The 24,459-nt window shown below is 35.4% G+C and overlaps 1 protein-coding gene across 1 annotated transcript in view; it reads left to right on the top strand.

Annotated features, from left to right (window-relative positions):
• The window catches only part of CDH8 (cadherin 8), a 475,466-nt gene extending 460,494 nt beyond the window's left edge, over positions 1-14,972 (top strand). The window contains exons 10-11 of the mRNA XM_027842077.1: positions 13,081-13,332; positions 14,402-14,972. Coding sequence (XP_027697878.1) covers positions 13,081-13,332; positions 14,402-14,895 — 746 coding nt within the window. The 3' untranslated portion in view covers positions 14,896-14,972. The remainder of the gene's footprint in view (positions 1-13,080; positions 13,333-14,401) is intronic.
• The last annotated feature ends 9,487 nt before the right edge of the window (positions 14,973-24,459 follow it).

Genomic DNA, 24,459 nt, shown 5'->3' with positions numbered 1-24,459 from the left:
TCTCTCTCTCTCTCTCTCTCTCTCTCTCTCTCTCTCTCTCTCTCACTCCCACCACTCCTGCTTTACCCATCACCCACTGGACCTTTCCATCCGTTCATGTTACCATCATATATCTCTCTAACCTTTAACAATGAAACTCCCATAGTGAAAAAACAAAACAAAAACTGTCTAGACTTGGTGCCTCCATTTTCTTCCCTCTAACTCACTTCTGAACTCTTCCCAATCTGGCTTCTGAATTCAGAATGATTTCGTAATCAGAGGTCCTTTCCTCAATCCTCATTCTTATTGATTCCTCCACAGGATTTAATTACAATCCTTTTCTCTTCTTTCCACTCAAGTTTTCATGCTACTGCTCACTCTTGGTTCTCCTAGCTAGCTGATTATACATCTGTTTCCTTTCATAAATTATCATTTATAGCAGAGCCTTCCACCATGGATTTATGCCAAAGGTTCTCTACTGGACATTTCAAACTAGATGCCCTGTTCATTTAAAATAGAACAGATTTTATTACCTTTCCCTCGCAAACCACTCCTCTTCTGAACTTTCCTATTTCTTTTAAGGACACCATCATTCTTACAGTAACCTGGATTTGGAATCTTAGTGTAATACTTGACTCTTTGCTCTTACTGGCCTCACAAATGCAATTAATTGCCACATCTTTTAACAATATGATATTTATTGCGTCTGATCCCTTTTCTCCACTTACACAGTCACTACTCTGATTCAGACCTTCATACCTCTCACCTGGATTATTACAAAATTTTCCTTATTGACGTCCTTGTCTTAAATCTTCCTCCCTCCAATCTATTCTTCACACAGTTGTCAAAGTGACTTTCCTATAGCATAGGTCTGACCATGTCACTCTTTCCTTAATAAACTCCATTGCTTCCCTATTGCCCATATAATCAAATATAAGCACTTCTGTTTTGGCACTTAAATTCTTACAATATGGCTCTTACTTATTTCTCCAGCCTTGCTCCCAAGTATAACCTTTCATACCCATTGCTAGGTGGCATAGTGGCTGGATCCCTGGGCCTAGAATAGGGAGGACTTGATTTAACATTGGTCTCAAACATTTATAATATGTGTGATCTTGGACAAATCACTTGACTCTGTCTGTCTTGGTTTCCTCAACTGTAGAGTTGGGAAAAATAATAGCATCTATTTGCTAGGATTTCTATGAGCCTGGATTTGAAATCAGGTCTTCCTGACTCTGGGTCCAGTACTCTATCCATGGCACCACCTAGCTCTCTAGCTATATATATATATATGTATATATATATACACACACACATATATACACAAAAATATACATATATATTCACATATATGTATATTTATAATGTTATATATACAAACACATGCATATACATGTAGACAGATACCTGTATACACATATGTACATATGTATACACAGATACATATAGGCACACATACATATACATACACACATATATTCACTGTAAACACTTTACTCTAAAATGTTAACTGCTTTTATTTTGATACAGACCTATGAATTCATGGTTATAGGAAGTTCCTGACAAAGAAACTCTCACTACTGATTTAGATGACTGAATATTTTATACCTTAGAAAGTTACAAAAGGGCACTGACAGGCTTTCCAGGATCACATAGTCAGTCTGTTTCAGAAGTAGGACTTAGACCCATATATTTTGGACTCAGAGACTGTCACTCTATCCATTATATTTTGTCTATTCAATCCCCATTTCCAGATCCCTCTCCCATGCAAAAAAAAAAAAAAACAAAAAAACAAAAAACGACCAAAAACTCTCTTGTAACAAAGAAAAGTACTTATTAAAAACAAGAGACACCACAGTCACATAGATTAGCATAATGCAATTCCAGAGCTATAGATATCATCTTAGTACTGAGAATAGAGAATTGTGTTTCTGGATCTATTCTCTAGGAAAAAGGTTGCTCATAGAATTTAACTCTAAATTAATGTGTTCTTTTAATGGCATCACTGTAGTCATCGACTGCATTATTTTGTTCTCCAGCTTCTACTTTTCTTGCTCTGAATGAATTTGCACAAATCTTCCCATGTTTCTCTGAATTTCTCATAAATATCATTTCTTGGTGTAAAGCTGCATTTGTTACAATACATATTACAGTTTCTTTAGGCATTCCCCAATTCATGGCCATTTATCTTGATTCAAATTGAAGACTCAAATAGCTGAGCCCATTTTTTAAGTTTTGCTGGTCTGATAACTTGATCTCTATTGGCTTAGCCACAAGGAATTTTGGGTCCTCACAATAATCTGAAAGGAAGACTTTAGGGGACTTTATGTAATGCATTATGAAGTACTCAGACAAAACATAAACATGGCAATTGAAACAAATGGCATAGTCTCACACTATGAAATTTGGAAGAGACTGTTCATCTGTTGTTATCTTTCTCATTTTAAGGAGGATGAAAGTAAGGGTCAGAGTGGGAAACGATTTGCATTGGGTCACATAATAGCTAGTGTCAGAATTGGGATTCAGTCCTAGGTTCCCTAACTCCACAACCACAATGTGCTTCCCCCATACCACAGTGCCTTGCGGAAGAACAGCAATTCACTATCATCAAGCTAAATGTTGGACACTCTAATTCAGATGTGTAGAGGACTGGGTGAAGGTAGCAACAAATAAACTAGCGATCTAATTAGGTTGCTCGAAATATCCAATAGCTTGTGGCGTATTTACTGTGGCTTGTATATTGTCACTGAATTATGCAGGAAGTTATAATGGTTCTGGGAGAGTCTGGCTTAACAGATTCTTGGTTTTTATTAATTCATTACTGCCTTTCTCTTTCCAATATATCCTACTGTTTTAAACACCCATCCTATAGATCTTTTTTTTTTTATTGTAGTCACTGCTACATCTCTTTAATACTGGATTATATATATATAACTGTTTCCCAATATATGTGCAAGTATTTATTTTGGTGTCTTTATGTTCTGTTAGGCTTTTGTGTTGTATCTGTTATTTATTTATAGAGAATAATTATTTAATTAACTCCCCCCCACTCAGTTTGCCATCTTCACTAAACAGACTGCCATTTCCCCTTGGTTTTGACCTTTTAGTCACTCGCATTCCATTTGACTCAACCAAAACAATTTGAATTCAATTTGCAAGTCAAATATCAGGAGCCACTTTTCAGAAAGGCATAATATCTACTGATCTTCTCTTCATCCATTAATTTGATCATAAAAGCAATCACACTTGTCTAGCATGTGTCTTTATTAACCTAGCTTCCTTTCCACCTTCTTGGAGGTCTCTCAGACTGTGTTTTGTTAGTCACAAGCCATAGCTAAATAATTTGAGACAAATAGGGCTATATTACATCATTCAATGAGGTCATTTTGTCATACATGTACCAAATGTGCAACTGCTGGATCTGGATGCCAAAAGACAGATAAGTTGCAGTGAATTAAGCCAAACAGACATATAACATTAGCCCAAACATAAGAAATATCTAAGTAATCAACCATACAATTTGATCAATGTAGATAACCAATGTGTATCATTCAGAAATAACAACTACTATTAATAAAGTACCTTAGGGTTTACGATGCAGTTATATTCATTATCTCACTCGATCACTACAGCAACCATCTGAGGTAGGCTGTGCTGGACTAGATTTATTATCTTCATATTTTCTGTTGTCATGTTTCAGTCATATCCGACCTTTTTTAACCCATTTTGGAGTTTTCTTGGCAATGATACTAGAGTAGTTTGCCATTTCCTTCTCCAGTTCATTTTACAGATGAGGAAACTGAAGCAAACAGGGTTAAGTGATTTGTATAGGATCACTCAGTTAATAAGTGTCTGAGGCTGGATTGGAATTTAGGTCTCCTGACTCCAGGCCTGCTGTTCTATCTTCTGTTACCACCTAGTACCTGTATGGAAACTTAGACAAAGACATGGGGAGTCATTCGTTCAAGGTTGCTCAGTTTTCAAGTGGGAGAATTGTAGTTTGAACCTAAATCTTCTGAGTTCAAGTGCACTGTTTCTTAAGAATCATTACAATAAGAAATTCTGGTTTCAAGAAGATCTCTGTGTATGTGTGCACTCCTCTAATGTAGGTTTCTATGATGTAACACAAGGAGGGAACTTGAAGTCTTATGAACTATGCCCCCTAATAGATTATGATTTGGGGTAAGTCCACTTCTGTGAGGCATGATTTTCTTACCTTTAAAATGAGGGGTTTGGACTATATGATTCAGCTAAGGTCAGTGATGTCTCATCTTATGAACCTATATATGCCTTAGTGCCTAGATTTTTTTTTTAATTTTTGTGACTTTTTTTTTTTTAACCCTCTCAACAACTATTTGCCTCTTGCACTTAGCTAGACAACCGAAGATGACAGGCATGCTATCTACCCACCTTAATAGTCAAGAATCTAAAATTATTGCCATATCATTATATCACAGGAGAATAGTGCAATATATATTTTAATGTTTATTTCTTGATTTCTGGTGCTTAGTTTCAGAATAAGTACATGCACACAGTTGTTAACTATGTACAGATGTTTCTTCCTAGCATATAAGAAATAAAGAACCTATCCAATATAACTTTCAAATGCAGTGCAAAAACTTACTTATATATTCCCTGATAGATGGGAATTATGACTTGGTTTGGTGTAATGGAATAAATACTAGAATTAAAGTCAGAGGACTTGGGGTCTGAATCTTGACTCTATAACTTACTATGCATCACCTTGATCAATTTATTTGCCCTTGCTGAACTTCTGTTTCCTTATTTTGTCATCTTTTATGTTATACTTTTATACAAAATGAAGCTATGTGAGCAAGATGCTAGTATAATTAGAATATTTTTGAATTATCACAAAGCTAAGAATGATTAATACATTAAATGACAAATTGAGGTTTCAAAAAGGTTTTGACATGGTAGAACAATGGACAAGATTTATCAAGATGTAATTTAATAGGGAAAAAAACGTAAAATTCTTAATTTGGGTTAAAATAAACTTTATAATTGACACCTTGGAATTATACATGAATTATACATGGAATTGTACATGGAAATATACATATAATTATATACATGATTCTTTAGAAAATTGTTTTAAAAAGATATGATAGTTTTAGTAGATAGTGTAATATAAGTCAATGATCTTAAAAGGGATTCAAAAAAACTGCTATCACCCTAGGATAAATTAAGATCAACATAATGTTTAAAGCAAGAGAAGTGAGAGTTCCAATGTGTTTTAATAATATTGTGCCTAATATAATATGCTTTATGTTTTATTTTTTGTTTTTTTTAGGCAATTGGGGTTAAGTGACTTGCCCAGGGTCAAACAGCTAGTAAATGTGTCAAGTGTTTGGTCTGAGGCCGGATTTGAACTCAGGTCCTCCTGACTTCAGGGCCAGTGCTTTATCCACTGTGCCACCTAGCTGCCCCCTAATATGTTTTATTTTGGATTAAAGAAATTTTAGGAATGTTATAATAACCTATATTATATCTAGAAGATGACAACTAGAATAGTGAGAGGGTTGGAAACCATGTCTTACATGGATCTATTGGGGAAAACATTTAGATTGCAGAAGAGAAAACATTAGGAGACTCTGATAGCAATCTTTAATAATCAAAAGGGCTAAAATATGGAAGAAAATTATTATTAATTAAGAGAAGATGAGAAAAGGGGGAAGATGATAGCTGTCAAATATTTGAATGGCCATCATATAAGGTACAGTGACTGTTCATTTCATGTATGAAATGGACTATATAGTTCCTAAGATCTCTTTCAGTTCTGAAATTCTATAAATCTATAAAGAGACTGATTATGTGGCCCCAGAGTTCAGACCTAGATACAATGGATGGAAGACTGAAAGCAACAGATTTAATCTTGATTTTGGGGGAAAAAAACTGAAAAAAAGAAAGCTAGTCAAAAAGTCACAGGAGATATCTATTCCTCCCCCATGTGACATCTTTAAGTAGAGGTTGGGTGAGTGACCACTTATTGGGGGGTGGTAAGGGTGTGTGGAGAGGATGCTTGTTCAGATTGCTTATTAAGATAAAGATAGAACTAGATAATCTTTTATGTCAATGCCTTCCAGTTATTCTGCTATCTATTAAATAAGGGAGTTTGACTAGATTATTTTTCTGCCCTCTTCCAGTTTGAACATTCTGTTTTCTAACATCTTGTGTTCCAAAGTCCCTTCCAGCTCAGGTCCTATTATTGAATCTACTTCAGGGATAGAAAATTCAATGCCTTTTATGGTTGAATGTTCTATTTCAGGACTTGTAATTGTTTAAAAAATTCCTTAGGTGAAACTGAAATCTTCTGCTTTATAACTTCTGTCCATTGTTCTCAATTCTTACATTTAAAGCAATATAGATGATTTCTTTTAACTCTTCCATATGACAGCATTTCTGATGTTTGAAAATAGACATTACCTCCTAAAACTGATGTGTCCTATTTTCATTCAACACTTTTGAACAACCCAACCTACCCCCACCAGTAGTACCTTCCTCCCTCTACCCCCACCAAAAATCACGTTGAGCAAAACCATCTGATAAAACCTTTGTGACCAATAGAATATGTATTTGCAAATGTGATTTACTATTTCCTAACAGAAAGTAAGAACATGAGTGTCAATATCACTCACTAACTGCCAAAATTGATCAGTATATTTAACATGCTTTATTTTTATCATGATGTTGTCTAATTACATTTTAGTACTTGCATTTGCTGTTCTTATTTTTTTGTATGTCATACAAGTTTTCTCATTTGTATCTGAATTCCATACTGTGCAATAGTATTCACTTCCAGTCATATACCACAATTTGTCCAGTTGTTCTCCAATTGGTGGCTATATAGTTTGTTTCAAACTTTCTTATTATAAAAAGTAGTGCTTGAGTATTTTGGTATACATATTGGGCTTTATTTCTATTATTAACCTCTGTGGGGATTATATGCTCTTGAGACTGCTAAATCAAAGAATATAAAAGTGAGTTTTTTCATATAATTCTATTTTTTTTCAGGATTTCTGGACCTTCTCACAGCTCTACCAAGATTCTATTAACATGTCTATCTTTCCTTGACTTCCTTAACTTTGATTTATTCAGGGGATCATAAATACAGAGCTAGAAGGAAAGGATTTTTAGGTTATCTAATCTAACATATTCTTTTTACAAATGATAAGCTGAGATCCAGACAGGTCATGATTTACCCAATCTGTAAAGGTTGGATGTAAAATTTGAACTCAGGTCCTCTGATGACAAATCAAATGTGATTTTCACTGCACATACTGCCTCCTGACCTTTTATTTGTTACATTCTTTGAAATATAGATGAGTATAAGAAGAAACATCACATTTACACAAATTTATATATAATTTATCATTATTAGTGCTTTAATAATTTGTTTCATATTATTTTTGATGTGAGAGCTTCCTTTGAAAATGGTTCCTATCCTTTGACCACTTATCTTTGGATGGTCAGAGAGGAGAGCCTCTTCTTACCCTTATATATTTGTAAAAACTCCTATAAGTTTTGAATGTCAAATTTTATGAGATGTTTGATAAAAAGACTTTTGTATTCTATTTTCATTACATTTACTAAAATACAAAAATATTAAATTATTCCCCCCCAAAAAATTTCCTCTAAACACTTTTTTTTTGGAGATATCATAAAATATCTAGTCTCCCAGGTTCATGGCCATAGTGAAATCTCAGTGTATAGCAGAATGTCTTGCACAAAGCAGTTGTTCAATAAATTGCTTGTTGTTAGACTGATTGACTTTTTCCCTTTCCCTTAAACTCTTTCTTCCCCTACCTCAGAAACTTACATATATATGCAACTTAATTACACACACACACACACACACAAACACTCACACTTCCCCCCCAAATGTTGACCCATCCTTTCAATCTTAATTTAACTCCAACTTGTTGATATAGGTTGTTATCATATTCCTCTAGATTCTGCTAAAATTATATTTTAAATGTGTATCTATTTTCACTTTTAATGTGGGTTTATAATTCTCTTTCTCTGATTCATCTCTCCATGGTCTGACTGTAAGGATCATTTTGTTTATAATCATCAAAAGAGTGTAGTAAAATTCCTTCAATCTTCACAATATTGAACTACAAATGTAGCATGGGTACTAATTGCTCAATCAATCCATAACCATCTACTAAGCACATTCTTCCGGAAAGTAATACTGCAGCTGTCTCTAAGCATGCAAGGATGTTGGTCAATTACTTTGGTTTGTAGACAATCTATGCATTTTTTTTCATTTTAAAATTTATTTTTCTTGATTTGTTACTTTTTCTTATGCTTATTTTTTTTCAGAATTTCCTCTTATTATATATTTCAGAGAATACTTTTTTTGGAAGTTTTCTCTATCCTTTCTTATAAATTTCCATTACCCAGTTTGTCTTTTTAATATTTGAGATGTCTAATTTTTGTCTTATTTTCCAAACATTTCTTCTTTTAAAAATTTTCACCTCTTCTAAACTGTGTTGAGGTTGTTGCAGTTGTTTAATCATTATTTGTGTGGTTCTTTTAGTTAAAATTTATAACTTATTATATTGTTATTATAGCATTTCCCTCTCATTTAAGGATTTTTTTCTTCTAAAATAGTTGCTCACTGCATTTCATCATTTATGAAGTGTTTGCTTTGTTGTTGTTGTTATTGTCTATTAATTTTACTGTTCATTTTTCTTGTGTGAAAATTTTAACCATCTCCTATGTATTGGTAGTAATGCTTGTTTTACTCTACTTGGTCCATTTTTTTGCTTAGACATGACTTTTCATTCTTCTATGTTGCTTTATATTCCTTTATCTCTCACTCATTGATTCATTTCCTTATTTTTGGTGCCTTTTGTGCTCTTTTTTCGGTGTAGAATATAACTCATGATTATAACTCACTTTTTATCCATTTATCTTCCCAGAAGACTACTCTACTTCTGTCAAGACAGTGTTGAAATGTAAATTCCTTGCAATCTGAGATTATTTCTACTTTATATTTGTATTCCCAGTGCTTAGGAGAGTGCCTGGCATTTAGCAGGCATGTAAATGGTTGGTGATTGTTTGAGCCAGTTCAACATTGATATAATCTTTCCCCCATTCTAGGTTATTGACTCTCCCCTTCATATTATTGGAGTTAGGGGTTGATGAGTTCAGCTGAATTATTGCTGAGTGTTGAGGAATTTGTGGGGAGGGAGAGGTAGGCTGAAAATTGCTGACAGAATTATGGGGCTCAGAGTAGGAGGCCTGGGCCCATGAATAGTGACTGAAAAGTGAGGAGCATTGGGTACTTATAGAAACTGAGCTGAGCTGTCAACATGGTATTCTGTTTGATTTGTGTACATGTGTGTATGTGTGTATGTATGTTCATTTATGTACATATTATTCAATTTGCCATAGGCATTGCCTTCTAGTGAGCTTCTTCCTATTTCTTGTCTTTTTTTTTGTTTGTTTATTTGTTTTTAATTACTTTATTCCTCATATTCTTTTTTGAACATGGTGAGGGAAAGGTGAAATTAAATGCACATTCTAACTCAATTATCTTCCCAAATGGGAAAGGGACCTCAAAGATAATCTAGTTCAACCCAAATGTGAAAACTAATCCTCACTATGATATGCCCAACAAGTGGTCTTCCTGTCTTTGGTTGAAGACCTTCAAAGAAGTAGAATGGAATACTCCCCAAGGCCTTCTACACTTTGGGAGAATACTAATGGTTAGGGAGCTTTTCCTCACCTTATCTCATCCATAAGTGATAATCATTATGACATATGTCAGTTGATTCCCTGACCACACTAAACCTGATTTGTCTTACACTCTTATTTGTGTGAGTGGAATTATTACCCACACTTATGAAATCACAGATCCCCAAGACATTTAAATGTCCTTGGTTCCTTCAACTGACTTTGATATGGAAAGAACATGAAGGCCTTCACTTCTGTAGTTGTCCTCCTTTGTGTATTTTTAAACTTATCGATGACTTTCTTAGAATTGGGTACCCAGGACTGAATAAAATAAGACAGACTAAGTCAGAGCAGTTTAATGGACAGCAGTAATCTAAATTCTGTCACTCTGGAAACTATACCTCTTTAAAAGTAGCTTACTTGTTCCCTCCACTCTAAATATTTCCAAATCTATCAACAGATCTATGTAGCTAAGTGGTAAAATGGATAGAATTATGGACCTGGAGTCAAGAAGATTCAAATTTAAATCTGGCCTCAGGCATTATCTTAGTGATCCTGGGCAAGTCACTTAATCAATGTCTGCCTCAATTGTAGGAAAGGAATAATAAATAGTACCTACTACTAGTTGTGGCTACTCCTGCCACTAATACAAATTGCTTCACGATTTCACTTGCAATGAATAGCTGCTCCAATAGCTGATGTGCCTGTAGCCAACCTACCAAGGAGGCTCACTAAATGTAGATATATTTGTCCTTAGCTGACAACAATTTTGTCTATCACAACCTGTACTTGAACCATTTCTACTTTGCTGGGACCTATCAGAGCTCCACTTTGCAACAAAAGTCTTTGAGTCTCCAAGGGCCACTGTTATGGAGTCAAACTTTAGGGAAAGACACTTCACAATATATGAAAGACAAGAAAAAAAAGTGCAACTCTTCTGTTTCACCTGTGTTTTCAAGTAATAGAGAAAGTGTTGATAATATTTCCCGATTAGGTGATCTGATGATTACATCTGGTCTAGCATCTAGGTCCTTAATGGTGGCAGGTGGACACTTAAATGGACCTTAAGGATTTTTTGTTGTTGAATAATAACTTACATTCCAAAGAAAATATATAATTTTTCAAGTATTTTTATCACAACCCAGTTAATATATATTAGTTAGTTAATAGTTATAGTTAATATATATACTACCTGTTGTACACTTCTGTACTCTTACTTTTCTCAAATGAGCACTCCAAGGTAGCTAGCACAAATAGTATACCAATTTTTCACATGAACAAATTGAGGCTCAGAAATGTTAAGTGATTTTTCTGCCTCTCTCTGTGTGTGCATGTGTGGAGAGAAAGAGAAAGAAAGAGACAGAGAGAGAGAGAAAGAGAGAGAGACAGAGACAGAGACAGAGAGAGACAGAGAGACAGAGAGAGACAGAGAGATACAGAGAGAGAAAATTAAAGCTGACTAGAGGTGGAATTGAAGAGGTAAATTTTTCCTAGCATAGGGAACAGCATGTGAAAAGGCATAGATAGAACAATTAGATGGAAAGTCTCTGTGTGTAGAAAAAACTTTTCCTTAGGTATTTGAATACAAGTTTCATGCTCTCATTGAAACGCATCATGACTTTTCTCCTTTTTCTCTTCTTTTCAAAAAAGATTTTCAATAGGAGAGATATAACCTGTTGCACAAACTTCATGCAATCTCACTACTTTCCTTCCTATTGCTGGGCTTCAAAATAGATCTAAGCAAGCCCACTCACTTTCCAAGTGAGCAAACCATTATTGTCCTTCCTCCCCTTCCCCAAAACCAGATAACAAGAAGATAACAACAACAAAATGACAATAACAACCTTGGTTTTTACAGAGATTTACAAGGAAGAAAACACACACATACACACACACACACACACACAGAGTTTGTTTGCTTTTGTTTTTGTTTTTTTTAAATGCCTTCCCTAAATCAGGACGGTAGAGGGATTTGGCATGATTTTAGTATTAGAAACACCTAATGCTTCCCTTTGCAGTCATGGAGATAGCTCTCATCCTACACTCATTTTTATATTCCTGCTTTAGTCTGTAAGTTATTATTGTGGAATGCCAAAGAAACAGAAATATGCAAGGATAGCATCACATACAAATAATGTCAGCTACCAAAAGACACAAGCATCATTATGATTTGTATTAATTACATTTTAAAGAACAATTCTCATCTTCTGTTTCGAGCTATAGGATGTGAAATCTTTTACCAATGTTCCATGAGCTAATTAAATGTGCTCCAACGTGTCACAGACATTCTCCAAATAGAGCACAGCTATTTATTGTCTGCTCTTGGGGACTGTTCCTTTGCATGCTGTGTCTGCCTTCTAGGTCATGTAAAATAAAGATCCTTGGATCATTGGGTACACCATGGCTTAATATCATTTGTAGATATCCTTCTTCCCCAAAAGCATTGTATAATGGGGCATAACCAAAGGAAATCCATAGAACATATTAAACAAATGAGCACATCATGTCAGGTTGACTGCTGATCAGCAAGGCGTTATAGACATGTTTATATTTTAATGGATGTGAAAATCATACTGTTCGTGACTCATTCTTTGAAGCTTTAATACCAGGAAGCATGGCTGATCTAACGACTTTGTTTAACCTCCCTGTGATGGAGCATTTGTCAAGGCATTCAAATATATCTCATTTTCACATTTGCCTCCAAAGTTTTTTCTTTTCTTGTTCCAAGTTCCAATCCTTGCTTGCTTACTAGTTTTAGTGTGCTTTGGGAAACTGGCAGACCTTTGGATTGCTAGGAATGCCTAATTAATAATAATAATAATAAATATAGTGATCAATAGTTTATATTTATATAGCATGGGAAAATCTGCAAAATGCTTTACATACTTTTTCTTGTTCAATCCCACAACAGTTCTGTGAAGGTAGGTGCTCTTTCTACTATGCTGTGCTGCTCCTAATGAAAAAATACACTTGAGATCATCTCAAGAGTTGTTTGCTAAAGGCAGCAGGATGCTGGGACCATAACTACCTTGCTGATCATGGAGCCCTAAGAGTCACAGGAAATATGTATGCTTGAGTGTGTGTGTGTGTGTGTGTGTGTGTGTGTGTGTGTGTGTGTGTGCATGTGTGTTTGTGTTTATTGGTTTTCCAGACAGAATACAAGTTCCTTGAAGGCATAACCTGTTTCTGCTTTATCTTTATATCACCAGGGCCTAACACAGTTCCTGGCACATTATAGGTGCTTAATAAATGCCTTTTGAATGAATGAATGAATGAAAACGATGCTATGCTACAAAAGGCAAGGGGAAATCAGACAGCTGGAATGGGAGAATAAAAAAATAATAAAAACATTGTAGCAGCTATTTTGAAATGATGCAAACTCTCTTGATTTTTTTCCAGATAATTCTCTCAGCATTTTGGCAAAGCATAGTGGATTCAATCGCCAGAAGCAAGAAGTCTACCTTTTACCAATTGTAATCAGTGATAGTGGAAACCCTCCCCTGAGTAGCACCAGCACTCTGACCATTCGTGTCTGTGGTTGTAGCAGTGATGGTGTTGTACAGTCTTGTAATGTTGAAGCTTATGTACTTCCAATTGGACTCAGTATGGGAGCATTAATAGCTATACTAGCATGCATCATTTTACTACTAGGTATGTATTGTGTTTTATACGCTGATGACCAAGATCTGTCAGGTTTATAAATTAATGAAAATAACTTAACCCCACTGATCCTCTCTAGACCAGGGGTCCCCAACTTTTTTTATTTTTTTATTTATTTTTGGGTAACTACTTTTCTTGAGATTATGGTCTTTATTTTGGAGGTGGGGCAGATATTAGGGAGAAGACAATAATATCTTTGAGTTATGGAAAGCGTATACATTAGATTCTGTATTCCAAACTGGAATCCTTGGCAATATGGAATTGGGAGGCATGGTAGAGAGGTGGGATGATGATGGGAATCAACTTAGAAATCCATCAGATTAGTCTTTTCATTATACCGGTAAACCTTACTGGTTGGAGACTTCTGGTGTAACCTGTAAAAATAGTTTGTTTGTTTGTTTGTTTGTTTTAAATATGAAATAACAAAGCTAGAAATTGATTTTGTCCATTTTGTCCCAAATAGTTTATAACCGATGGGAAGAAATGTATAAAAATTAATATCTATACTTGGAAACTTTTATACTCTAAATATTAAATGTATATGAACACACACGCACATGCCATATTATAAGAAGAAATAACTGCTTCATATGATTTATCTATACATTAGAACGGGACTTCTATAAACATATGGGATATTAGTAGAATATGAAAGAAAAATACTTTGTTTGGGTTTAGTGAGCACAACATGTTCAGGAAGAAAAAGTACAAGTTTAAAAACTGGGACTTCCTGCTCATGACTGAAGTTTATATCAATGCTTCTCTACTATATATGCCCTCCTCCCTATCAGTTAGTATTCTTCTGATATTTCTATTCCCCTCTTCTGTTTTCCTTTGCTATAAAATGTAGTTATGCTGCAATAAAGTCCAAATATAAGAACCAGAGGTAGAAACTAGCAGGGAATGGCATTCTCCCAGAATTCTGTTTTTACTCTTTTAGCATGAGTCTATCTATTGGATCTTTAAAATGAATTTTTCTCTTGAAAAATAATCAGTATATTTTTCTTTGATTGCACCTTGTTTTGACTAATGTGTTTATGATCCAATATTTTCCTTTCAGTCATTGTGGTGTTGTTTGTAACTCTGAGACGACATAAAAATGAGCCACTGATTATTAAAGATGATGAAGATGTGAGGGAAAATATCATCCGTTATGATGACGAAGGGGGTGGAGAAGAGGATACAGAAGCTTTTGACATTGCAACCTTACAGAATCCAGATGGAATAAATGGATTTTTGCCCCGGAAGGATATAAAACCTGACCTGCAATTTATGCCCAGGCAAGGGCTTGCACCTGTTCCAAATGGTGTGGATGTTGATGAATTTATTAACGTGAGGCTCCATGAAGCTGATAATGATCCCACAGCTCCGCCATATGACTCCATTCAGATTTATGGCTATGAAGGCCGAGGCTCAGTGGCTGGCTCTCTCAGTTCCCTGGAGTCCTCAACATCAGACTCAGATCAGAATTTTGACTACCTCAGTGAATGGGGTCCTCGTTTCAAAAGACTTGGAGAACTCTACTCAGTTGGAGAAAGTGACAAAGAAACTTGACAGTGGATTATAAACTTCCCCATGAAACTGAAAACTCATGTAATATTCTAGGGCCATCCCTGTTAGTTACAACCAATGTGGTCATTTGTTTTAGAGGCAAGTTTAGCACCAGTCATCTATGAAATCAATTACATTGTAATGTTGAACCAAAAAAAAAAATACAAAAGTCTATGTTAGGAGGTTTATAAGTCTTGTGGAGTGTGAAGTAAAGTATGTGGAGTGTCTAGAAGTCTTTGGATATTTGATATTCATTTGACCACCATGGACATGGAGATTGGGATCTTGGCTAATCTTCAATGTAAGGAATAGAGGAAAAATCAAAACAAATGGTGCTTTTGTAGAGAAATGGACCTGCAGGGATTTTGCTGCTGAATAACGTCATCTGCCAGGGTGTATAAAGTAACATGTTTTTCCTCAATGCCAATAAAGATCCTGCCACCAAAATTTTTAAAGCAATACCTGGTCTTCTGTACAATGCTAGCTATGAGGAGCATTGTTAAGACCTACTAGCTTCTACTGTGCAGTGACCATCCATTGTACATACTTGTTGGCCCAATAACCACAGACTATTTCTCATCTTTATATATTGTGTGGAGCCTTAAAATATTCACATGTTCTTAATTCATTCCAGGGAAGGGTGGAGGGAGGGTTGCACATTCAATGATGGAAGAGGAGAAATCCCATTAAAATAGGCTTGTTTCTGGAAGAAGGATTACTCTCATCTTCCACTTCATCATCTTTCACAAGGACACAAAATGAACTGTATCACAGGATGGATGGACTATATAAGAGATGGTTGGTTTTATCCCTGATGAGTGAATTTATTTGTTTAATCCTCGAAATAAATATTTTATTGATGTCCATTACTGCTTTTATTTATTAAGGTTGGTAATCTATAGATTAAGGGAATATATGAAAAATATATATCCATTAATAATCCTTTAGATTGTTTTATATATATATATAAAATGAATGTTTAATACATGTACATTTTGATGAGCAAATAAGGATGATCACAGATGATCTATAAAAAAGGGAAGCTAACAGTCTCTTTTTGAGTAGTTAAGCTTTACGTGACTGATGAGGGCAGGAATAACATTTTCCCAGAGAAACTTTTGAACAGTTTTCTATTTTGTTCATAACTCTAGTATTTGGTGTTTTTACTACAAGCACAAACATCTGGAGGTATACTGGTTCGTGTCAATATTTAAACTCTAGCCTTTTAGAAGCCCACACATTACACAGTAAAGTAAAACATGCTTATAGTTCTCCAATGTATTAGAGAAGGAACCAGTTTGTACATAACTTTACTACTTATGTTATTAGCATTTCTTTATCTAATGTTCATGGTTATGCACAGGGGCTTTTGCACTCCAAGACAAGACAGCACTAGAAGCTGCAAGCATACTTAATTTGTAATGCAAACTTGCCATTTAGAAGTAGAGACTGTATAATAAAACTTAAGTATTACATGCAAATCATTTTAATTTTCTACTTTGCTTTGATGCTATATTGTTTGTTTATTTACTTCATGTATTGTATTAAGAGAAACTCCTGTATTGTTTCCTACTTTGTGAAATATATTTTTATAAATACTTGTGGTCTTATCTTTTCTTCTAGTCTGGTTCATGCCCTTGAACAATGAATAATCAATTGTGAATTGAACTCTAGAATTTTAGATAAGGTATGACCTGTGAATTGAAGTGGTCACTTGAGGTTGTAGAATTAATTAGTGGAAGAACAAGAAATAGACTTCAGGCCTCCCAACTTAATTTGACATTTGTCACACTATCCTGTACTCCATCATGGCAGTACCACATTCTTTTGGTAACCAAGATTTCTATTTTCATGTAGTTAAGTAAAGCATTCTTTTCATTATCTTCCTAAAATGCCTTTTCATGGCAGATTTAACCCATGATTTCTGAAGGTTTTGCCTGAGGAGCAAACATGATAAAGCCATGCAATGTAAGATTTGTTGGTGTACTGTGCATGTTAACAGAGGACCAGCTTAACTAGGAATGGAAATGCTTAACACCCTAGCTTTAGTCACCACAGCAACACTTAGAGACCATTTTTAAGGAAATTATCTTTGTGATCTTCATTAATGGAGAGTGCCTACTGATAAAGTCTCTGATTTTCTGAAGAGTTATTGTTGACATAGTGTGTCTTCAAGGTTCTGAACTTTAGAGTAGGATAATTAGAATTAGAACTGGAATAATATAATTGGAATTATTGTTGGAAGACATTTTCCTGAGTTCAAATTTGTCCTCAGACACTTATTAACTGTGTGACCCTGGGCAAGTCCCTTAACCCTGTTTGCCTCAGTTTTCTCATCTAAAAAACAAGCTGGAGAAGGAAATGGCAAATAGACATTACTGGAAAAATGACTGAGCAACAGCAATAGGAATATGGGGGAAAAGAAAAAAAACTGTATACATAAGCAATTCAAGTGAAATGAGACATGTATCCAATCAGATTTCAGACAGTAAAATATGTCCTCGGGACATCTCTGTTAGTCAGCTACTCAGTATAAGGCGATGTTCTGCATTAGAAATGGAAATCTCCACCAGCACAGTAAATATGACAACCTGATTCCATACTGAGATTGGACTGAGTTCTAGGTGAGGCCACATTTTGGAGAGTAGAGGAGGGTGCTGTGAGCTAAGCAGCCCATTACTGTTTATAACTATAGATGGATTGAAGGCAAGCAGGTTCTTCTGCAGAGTTATATTATACACTCCCTTGCTTTGCAGGGTTCCTTTGTAGGGAAACTCACGAATGTATAACCTTCTGATTGCCTTTTTGATTGAAAGTTCCATCTGAGACCACGGTAGTGCAACCAGTAATAAGATTTCAAAAAATCCCATCACTGGCACTGTAGGAGAGGCTAGCATGACAGAAATCTCATCATTGTCAGTCAAAAAGATAAGGTAACCACTAACGGTGGGTGTCACTTCAAATTGTGCATTTATACAGCTTTTAAACATGAATATCAACAATGAAAAAGAAAAAAAAACACATAAGCTATTGTTGGGTCCACAAATGGGAACATGCAATTTTCTTTCTTCAAAATGACAGTTTTAATGGAAAGAGGTCTAACCTGTAAGAGCAAATAACCTGTAGATAATTTGCATTGGTAATTTATAATAGCACCTCTGACTCCCATTCTCCCTGGAAAAGGGGATACAGGGCCTCTTGCCTAGCTGAGCTTTTTTCTTGGAATGAAGGAAATTCATAGAATTGCAAAAGGGGTTGACCTGTCTATGGAAAAGTTTAGGGACGTTAGTTTAAAGTTGTGTGTGATGCTGATGATTATAATTCCCAAGATTAGAATCATGGCCACCATGCTGAGGAGCTGGGATTTGATGAATCTATCTCACCATCTTTGTTATTGCAGAAAATAGTTCATGCTTAATAATAGGAGCTGACATTTAGGCAGTGGTATTGTAGTTGTCAAAGTACTTTATTTGCAACAACCCTATGATATAAGTTGTGCAAATATTATTAATCCATTTTGGGGCAGCTGGTTCAGGCAGGGGAAATTAATTTTCCAAAATCACAAAATAGTAAATGCTGGAGACAGAATTTGAACTCAAACAAGTCTTCTGACTTCTAGTCCAATTTCCTTTTGATCTATAACATGGATCATGTTGTCATCAACTCATTTTTTTTAAGGAAAGCAGAGACAACGTTTATATATTCATCATTTAATACATCATAGAAAAAAACATAACAGCTTTTCAACCATCAAATGCTAAGAGGGTAAAATAAAAATAGAATTTCACTTAGAATAAACTGCATACACTTTTTGAAAACACAAAAAATCCATCTGCTGTTTTTCAATAGAAAATACATCCTCCTCAGCAAAGGAAGTGGTAGCATTTTTGTTATCAATGAATTTGAATTTGAAGAGACTTCAGTAAACACCTAATCCAAACCTACATGAAAAGAATACCTAGTATAATATAGTGAAAATGATCAGTAATAGGCAAAATGAGATGTCATGACAAAAAGTTGTTGACATTCCATCTCTTATCTGCCTTTTTGAATTATATATTCTGGGTCATTCATTCATTCATGAAGTATATAATAAGCACCTACTATATAATGAAATCTAATTGTTTACCTTTTGTCTCTTTTTATGGCAGCTTTAGAAACCTGTTTGTGTTTCTCTGTATATAAAACTATTCCATTGCTTCTCTGAAAAACCTTCTTTACCATTTTGACCTCTTGAGACAATTTAGTATTATTTTTTGTTCTTTAAATATTTTTTCTTTTTTTTTTTCCTATTAGAAGCACTTCCCCTTTTCCTCCATCATGTTCTAGGACTACTTTATTTCCCTTGATGAGTTGAATAGTAGAGAGATGTTCCTTCTGCCTTTTTCATTTTCTTAGAGGGAAGACTCATCTTTTCACTGTGAATACTTACCACTCCTTAATAACTGGTAGAACTACAAACATTGCAAACTCTGTAGATCACTGCAAAATGCCACTTATCCTCCATGGCTGCTCAAAGGGAGATTCTCAGTTCTTTGTTGTTCTTGATCTAACTCTCATCATTAATTGTTTTGGCAAATTCCATCTGCTGTGCCTGATCATTGTATTGGGGTTCAGTCATACAGGCTCCTGAATTAAAAAAAAAAACAGCATATATTTCTCATGGGTTTTCCCTCATTTTACCACAATAGGACACTATTCCATTGCTTTTGATAGTTAATTAGCAAACTCCAATGAAGTTCTAATGTAAACAGAGGCCTTTCCTAAGTGAGTTTCCAAGTAGGAATTGAATTACCAGGAGAGTTTTATCTAATTAAATCTAATTACTGACTTTTTTCCCTCTTTTTACCCTTCCTCTTGCTAATTTAGATACCATTGTGTGCTTCCTAACCTACCATGCTCTCTATCCCCCATTAGGGACTAAAGCTTAATCTATTCACAGTAACATAAAAAGCAAATGAAATCTTGAGATGCATTATATGAGATGTATGTAGTGTCCAGAATCGATCTAGAAGCTTTGATTAAGTGCTTAGTATGGCAAGGTACAGTTCTTAGTTTTGGGGACTCAAAGTAAAAAAATGAAATAGTCCTTGTCTTCAGAGAGTTTACATTCTATCAGGAGATAAATATATGAGAGATAATTCTGTCATACTTTTCCTTTTACACCATATCTGAAGTATTATGTTCTAATCTGGATGCCATATTTTAGTGGGGAAAAGAGGATAACAATGTAGATTACATCAAGTGAAAGGCAGCAAGATGCAGACAGATGACATCACATGAAGATCATTAAAGGAACTAGATATGTTTACCCTGGAAAAGAGATGCTCTAGACATTTATGCTAGCTGTCTTCAGGTATTTAATAGACTATAACAGTAGAATGTATGGATTTACTCTGCTGAATCCCAGATGGCAGAATTGGGAGTAATTTCTCTAGAACTTGGAAGGAGACAAATTTTGGTCTGAAACTTTTGGATGTTGCAAAGGAGGTATTTTTTTTTCCTAACTAAAGATGTTAAAGCAGAAACTGTCTGACCATGGATGCAGAACTCAAGAGCTCATAGACTTGAGAGATTCTCATTCAGATAGTGTTTGAATCAATTGACCTCTGACTTTCTTTCTAATTGATAATCTGTGATTCTGTGTTATTATGTGCAAAGAGTATACCAGATATTGTGGAAAATACAGAGATAATCCCCTTTATTTTTGAAAACATTTTACCTTACAGAAAATATAGAAAATCCTGCTAGTGTAGAAAGGAAGAGTACATTTTTTGTTATTGTAGAATTTATCAGGTAATCTCTTGAGCAACTTTTATATCTTATAGGAAAATGTTACTTATCTAAAAAATGTAGGTACTCCTCAAATAAATAATAATTAGGCTTGCCATTTCACAATAACAAAGACCATACCAAATTATATCTAGTCAAAAAGAATACTATAGTTTAAAAGTGTATCTAGTGATTTATCATTGAATAATAAACTATTAGCTTAAAAGAGACCTTAGAACATCAAAATTTAGGTAGTAGAATGTGAAAGGGAGATCTGGAAGGTACTTTGGAAGAGAAAGTCAAATGAGGAATAAGTGAGACATGGTTCATGAGACAACAGTTTGGGTGAGGAAAAAACAAAGCAGAGGTTTTAGGTGACTAGGATAGCAATATTCAGCAACAGTGTGATATGGAAACCAACAAAGTAGATATCATCATAGACTAAATTAATAGGAGAAGTGGGTCCAAAATGAAGGAGGTAATAGTGTGACCACTAGCCTGGAAGGCAATATTTAGATTATTTTGTTCAATCATGGGTGTCACATTTTAGGGAGGGTATCGATATACTCAAACACAGCTAAAGGAAGGTGATGAGGATTAGGGTATTTTACAATACCATGATCCTAGGCATCACTAGAATTTATATATCACTTTATTGTCTGAAGGAAGTAGGATGATAGTCTGAAAAAAAAATCATTATGGGAACAACATGACTGCTACCTACAAGTATGCAATATGCCACTTTTTTAAAATTTTGAGGTCCAAATTCTCTCCATTGACCCTCCCCCCACTCATTGAGAAGGCAGAAAATATGATACCCATTATACATATGAAGTTAAAAAAAAACCATAAAATGTGTCTCCACATTAGCCTAGCTGTGAAAAAAAAGCAATAAAAATGAAGTACAAAAAATACACTAATCTGCACTTAGCATCCATCATTTCTCTATCTGGAGGTTAATAGCATTTTTTTCATCATGAGTCCTTTAGAATTATTGTGGATTATTGTATTGATCAGTTGCCAAGTCTCTCATAGTTATTTGTCATTACAACATTCCTGTTACTATGTACACTATTCTATGGTTCAGATCAATGAATTTTGCATCAGTTAATATAAGTATTCCCAGGTTTTTCTGAAACCATTTCCTTTATCATTTCTTATAGCACAATAGTATTCTATTACAATCATATACCAAAAATTGTTCAGCCATTTAGCAATTGAGGAGCATCCCCTTAGTTTGCAATTCTTTGCTACCACAAAAAGAACCACTATGAAATTTTTCACATATGAGTCCTTTTACTTTTTCTTTTTCTTTGATCTATAGACCAAGTAGTAGTATTTCAAATGGTTGCCATTTGGAAAAAAAGATTTCAACCTATGATTTTGGGCCCCAGAGGACATAAGTGGGACTAATAGGCAGAAGTTACAGGAAGAAAATTTCAGTTTGAAAGGAGGAAATATATTCTCAATTAGAGATATATAAAAGTAAAAAAGGTAGCATCATTTAGTATCTATTATGTGCCAAGCATCGTGCCTATGTGGTGGGGATACAAATACAAACAAAACAAAGGCTGTTCCTGTCCTCAGGGAGTGACAATCTAATGGAGGAAGACAATACACAAAAGGAAGCTGAAAACAGTAGGGGTAGAAAAGGACCAGAAGAGGAAAGATGTTACCTATTAATTTACCACAGGGAATGAGGGAGAATTCCAAAGAAGTCCAAAAGCAGAGTAATTGGTGGGAAATGGAGAGAAAAACTATTCTGATGCACCTCCTTATGTAGAGATTTTAGTCATAGGGTCCAGAGGGTACTGAAGAGATGTGAGGACCAGGCAGATTCATTCTTAAAGAATAGTGAGATTTCCCAATGTTGAGTTTCCTGGGGAAAGAAGGGATGATGAAAATGTCCAAAGAAAACAAAAGTAGTGTAGCTGATGGGAAATGCGGTGAATGTCTAATCTCTCTTCCACATGACAGTTATTCAGATTCTTGAAGATAACAATCATATTTCAGGGGGTGGAGTCAAGATGGCCGAGTGAAAGCAGTGACTTGCTTGAGCTCTCCCCACATACTTCCAAATACCTGTAAAAAATGGATCTAAAATTCTAAAGAAGCAGAACCCACAAAAAGACAGAGTGAAACAAATTTCCAGGCCAAGACAGCCTGGATGGTTGATCAGAAAGGCATATCACGCTGGGCGGGAGAGGAGCACAGTTTGGTGTGGGTGTGCTGGCAAAACAGGCATCAGTGAACCTGGAGCAGGCCTTACAGGACGGAATTGTGGGCAGCTGTGGCAGATTCCAGACTTCTCAACCCACAAACACCAAAGTCAACTTAGAAGGTCAGTGGAAAAGGTCAGTGACTACAGTGAGAGAGAGAAGCATGGTCCCAGCCCCAGTCCCTAAGCGTGGCCCCAGGGTGATGGCTGCTTCCTGAGCTTCCAGCCCACAGACTGAGGGGGAATTGGGTGGCTGATCAGAGGGGGATTACAGGAATCTCTTTGCCAGTTCTCAGGCAGTAATCTTTTGCTTTGTCTGTGCTTGGATCTGGGTCACAGTTCTGGGTAGCAGTCCTGGGGCGAGGAGGAGTGCTGGCATGGTGGAGCTTGTAGCAGTGGAGCTTGTAGTGGTGGTGGAGAGGAAATCCTTCTCACAGTTCCAAGGCAGAAAATAGTGCTTGTGGTCAGTCATAGACCAGAGCACAGGCCAGGAAAGGAGTAAACACCTTGCCCCTTATCATACCACCTTGGAAGAACTGAAAATTTACAGGTCCCTAGAAATATCTCTAAAAACAGCTGCATAAAACCCCTAAAGCTTGGGACAGTACATTCTCCACCCTGGAAGCAGGCCCCTACCTTAACAAAGAGTTTAAAACTCAAGTAATTGGCTGGGATTATGACCAAACCTTGCAAAAAAAGTCAGACCATAGAATCTTTCTTTGGTAACAAAGAAGATCAAAACATACAACCACAAGAAGACAACAAAGTCAAAGCTCCTATATCCAAAGCCTCCAAGAAAAATATGAATCAGTCCCTTACCATGGAAGAGTTCAAAAAGGAGTTTGAGAGACAATTAAGAGAAGCAGAGGAAAAACTGGGAAGAGAAATGACAGTGATGCAAAAAAAATCATGAAAAACAAGTCAACAGCTTGCTAAAGAAGACCCAAAAAAATACTGAAGAAAATAACACCTTAAAAAATAGCCTAATACAAATGGCAAAAGAGGTCCAAAAAGCCAATGAGGAGAAGAATGTCTTCAAAAGCAAAATTGGCCAAATGGAAAAGGAAGTTCAAAAGCTTATTGAAGAAAATACTTCCTTAAAAATTAGAAAAGAGCAATTGAGAGCTAGTGACTTTATGAGAAATCAGAACACTGTAAAACAAATCCAAAGGAATGAAAAAATGGAAAACAATGTGAAATATCTCATTGGAAAAACAACTGACCTGGAAAATAGATCCAGGAGAGATAATTTAAAAAAAATAATTGAACTATCTGAAAGCCATGATAAAAAAAAAAAAAGAGCCTAGACATCATCTTTCAAGAAATTATCAAGCAAAATTGCCCTGATATTTTAGAACCAGAGGGCAAAATAGAAATGGAAAGAATCCACCAATCACCTCCTGAAAGAGATCCCCAAAGGAAAATTCCTAGGAACATTGCAGCTAAATTCCAGAGTTCCCAGATCAAAGAGAAAATATTGTAAGCAGTCAGAAAGAAACAATTCAAGTATTGTGGAAACACAATCAGGGTAGCACAAGATTTATCAGCTTCTACTTTAAGGGACCACACAGCATGGG

This window comes from Vombatus ursinus, unplaced genomic scaffold (genome assembly GCF_900497805.2).
Source record: "Vombatus ursinus unplaced genomic scaffold, bare-nosed wombat genome assembly UNPS02014864.1, whole genome shotgun sequence".
NCBI classification, from domain to species: domain Eukaryota; kingdom Metazoa; phylum Chordata; class Mammalia; order Diprotodontia; family Vombatidae; genus Vombatus; species Vombatus ursinus.
This window is presented reverse-complemented; position numbering and strand designations above follow the sequence as displayed.